This window comes from Engraulis encrasicolus, chromosome 21 (genome assembly GCF_034702125.1).
Source record: "Engraulis encrasicolus isolate BLACKSEA-1 chromosome 21, IST_EnEncr_1.0, whole genome shotgun sequence".
NCBI classification, from domain to species: domain Eukaryota; kingdom Metazoa; phylum Chordata; class Actinopteri; order Clupeiformes; family Engraulidae; genus Engraulis; species Engraulis encrasicolus.
In genome coordinates, this window is record NC_085877.1 from 19742057 (window position 1) to 19744556 (window position 2500).

Sequence of the window (2500 nt, forward strand, 5' to 3'; positions counted from 1 at the left end):
CAGACCTTAACATTAACACATAAATGCTAACTTGCCATTTCACAATCAAACAAACAAACAAAATATCACATGACCACAACATTCAATGCAGTCCCTTGGCACACTATGTTGACACGACAGCTGAGGCGCAACACAAATATGTGTACAGAGAAAAATGAAAAATGAAAAATGCACACACACACACACACACACACACACACACACACACACACACACACACACACACACACACACACACACACACACACACACACACACACACACACACACACACACACTCGCGCACACATACACAAATACACAAATACATATACCTAGTACGAACGAAGCATGCAGATATACAGTAGAAGCATACAGATACACACACACAAACACAAAGACGCAAGCACGCATGCACGCACCTCTTTGAGTTTGGCCTGTGAGTCTGCCAAGGCGCTCTGCTTTTCTGCCAGCTGGGATGTGGCAGCGTTCAGTCGAGCTCTCTTGGGCTCCACCACTCTGTAGATGCGCCCATACACCTGTTGCAGTGACCACACACACACACACACACACACACACACACACACACACACACACACACACACACACACACACACACACACACACACACACACACACACACACACACACACACACACACACACACACACACACACACACACACACGCACATTCGTCATCAATGGATTCAGTTGCATGTGTATTTTTCATGAGCTGCAAATCTCTATCTCTCTCTCTGTTTCTCTTTCTATCTTTCTATCAGTGTGTGTGTGTGTGTGTGTGTGTGTGTGTGTGTGTGTGTGTGTGTGTGTGTGTGTGTGTGTGTGTGTGTGTGTGTGTGTGTGTGTGTGTGTGTGTGTGTGTGTGTGTGTATACCATATGTATGTGTGTGTGAGAGAGGGTGTCCCTTTATAATAGGTGTCCTACCTCCATGGCGCGCACCCACATGCACAGGGAGCGAGCAGCCAGGGACACGCGTCCGATGATCTCGGGCTGGAAGTCCGGCTGCGTGCAGTACTGGCCGATCTTCTTCAGCACGCGGTCCGAGATGTTGTCCTTGTCAAAGTGCACCAGCTGCTTGATGAAGTTGGACTCACCTGGTGAGCACACACACACACACAGACGCAGGTAAGTATGTACATGCACATAGACACGGACACACAGACACGGACACACATATGAACACGCACGCACGCCGCACGCGCGTGCGTGCACGCACACACACACACACACACACACACACACACACACACACACACACACACACACACACACACACACACACACACACACACACACACACACACACACACACACACACAGAGTGATGCATATTGCATAGCGACAGGTTTCAGCAAGCACTCGCCTTCAGTGAGTTAATTATTTACATAAAGTGTGAAGGTGTCATACTGTACATACAGATATATCACCCACACCCACATGTGCACTCACTCACACTCACACACATGCAGATGCACATGCATGTATTTAATAATACATACAGTACATATATATTCAGCACGTACAAGCTGTCACTGATCTAGACTTGGTTCGATAACTATGCATTTTTAGTGCAGTATTTGTAATTACAGCATTAGAAATTATGCAATACTCATGAATACCTTATAGACATAAAAAGGGTAAATGTGAATCTTTGCAATGCTTTGCAATTTTAACACTGAGTTCAAAAGTTGACCCAAGAGGACCACAGGGCCAAATGAAGACACTTAATAGCTGTTCTCTCTCTTTTTAAAAATCGAGCACAGTTAGATGCAAGGAATATTCCAGGTTTAAACGGAATGACTGCGCTATTCAGTCTCTCCTTATTCATTCAATCGTTATTCATTCTAAATGTGGGAACATTCCAGAGGAACAGCTTTTCTCTACACATATAAATTGAATATAGCGGAAATGGTTTAAAACCGAATTTCAACAATATAGTGTTTTTAAAGTGGAATATTCTGTGCATTAACTGGGCTTAGCATCTTGCTCAGAGTTTGCTCCCTATCTCTCCTTGGCCCTTTCTGGACTCACATTAACATCTTACAGATTTATTAAATTCACTTCTCTCTTGTCAAATTTTAATGCTTTTTTGTTCCTCCTGAGCACCTGCTCTTGTTTTTTTTCCTGCTATCTTTTGTTATTTAAACCTTCATGTTTTGTCGCTGACGTGACACAGCTGTTTTCAAGCCTTTGCCAAACACACCAATACATTTGAGCGCTAATACACACACACACACTCTCTCTCTCTTTTTTTCTTCCTCTCTTTATCTATCTCTCCCTCGTTCAAACACACACAAACACGCACGCACACGCACGCACGCACACGCACGCACGCACACACACACACACACACCTGTCACCTTCACGCTTCTTCTGTAACTCTTGCACTTTGTCTCTTTTTGTATATTTTTGTGCATCATCATGTTTTCATTTATCAGCAGACCTGAACCCCATTTTCTACCTCTCCCCAGAGAGCATCTCCCTTTCCTAACACACAC

At 44.3% G+C, this 2500-nt stretch overlaps 1 protein-coding gene across 1 annotated transcript in view; it reads right to left on the reverse strand.

The window, feature by feature from the left end:
- dnah2 (dynein, axonemal, heavy chain 2) overlaps positions 1–2500 on the reverse strand; it is a 453668-nt gene that overhangs the window by 66855 nt on the left and 384313 nt on the right. The window contains exons 66-67 of the mRNA XM_063186341.1: positions 927–1096; positions 402–518 (exon numbers count right to left, since the gene is read on the reverse strand). Of these exons, the coding sequence (XP_063042411.1) occupies positions 402–518; positions 927–1096 (287 nt within the window). The remainder of the gene's footprint in view (positions 1–401; positions 519–926; positions 1097–2500) is intronic.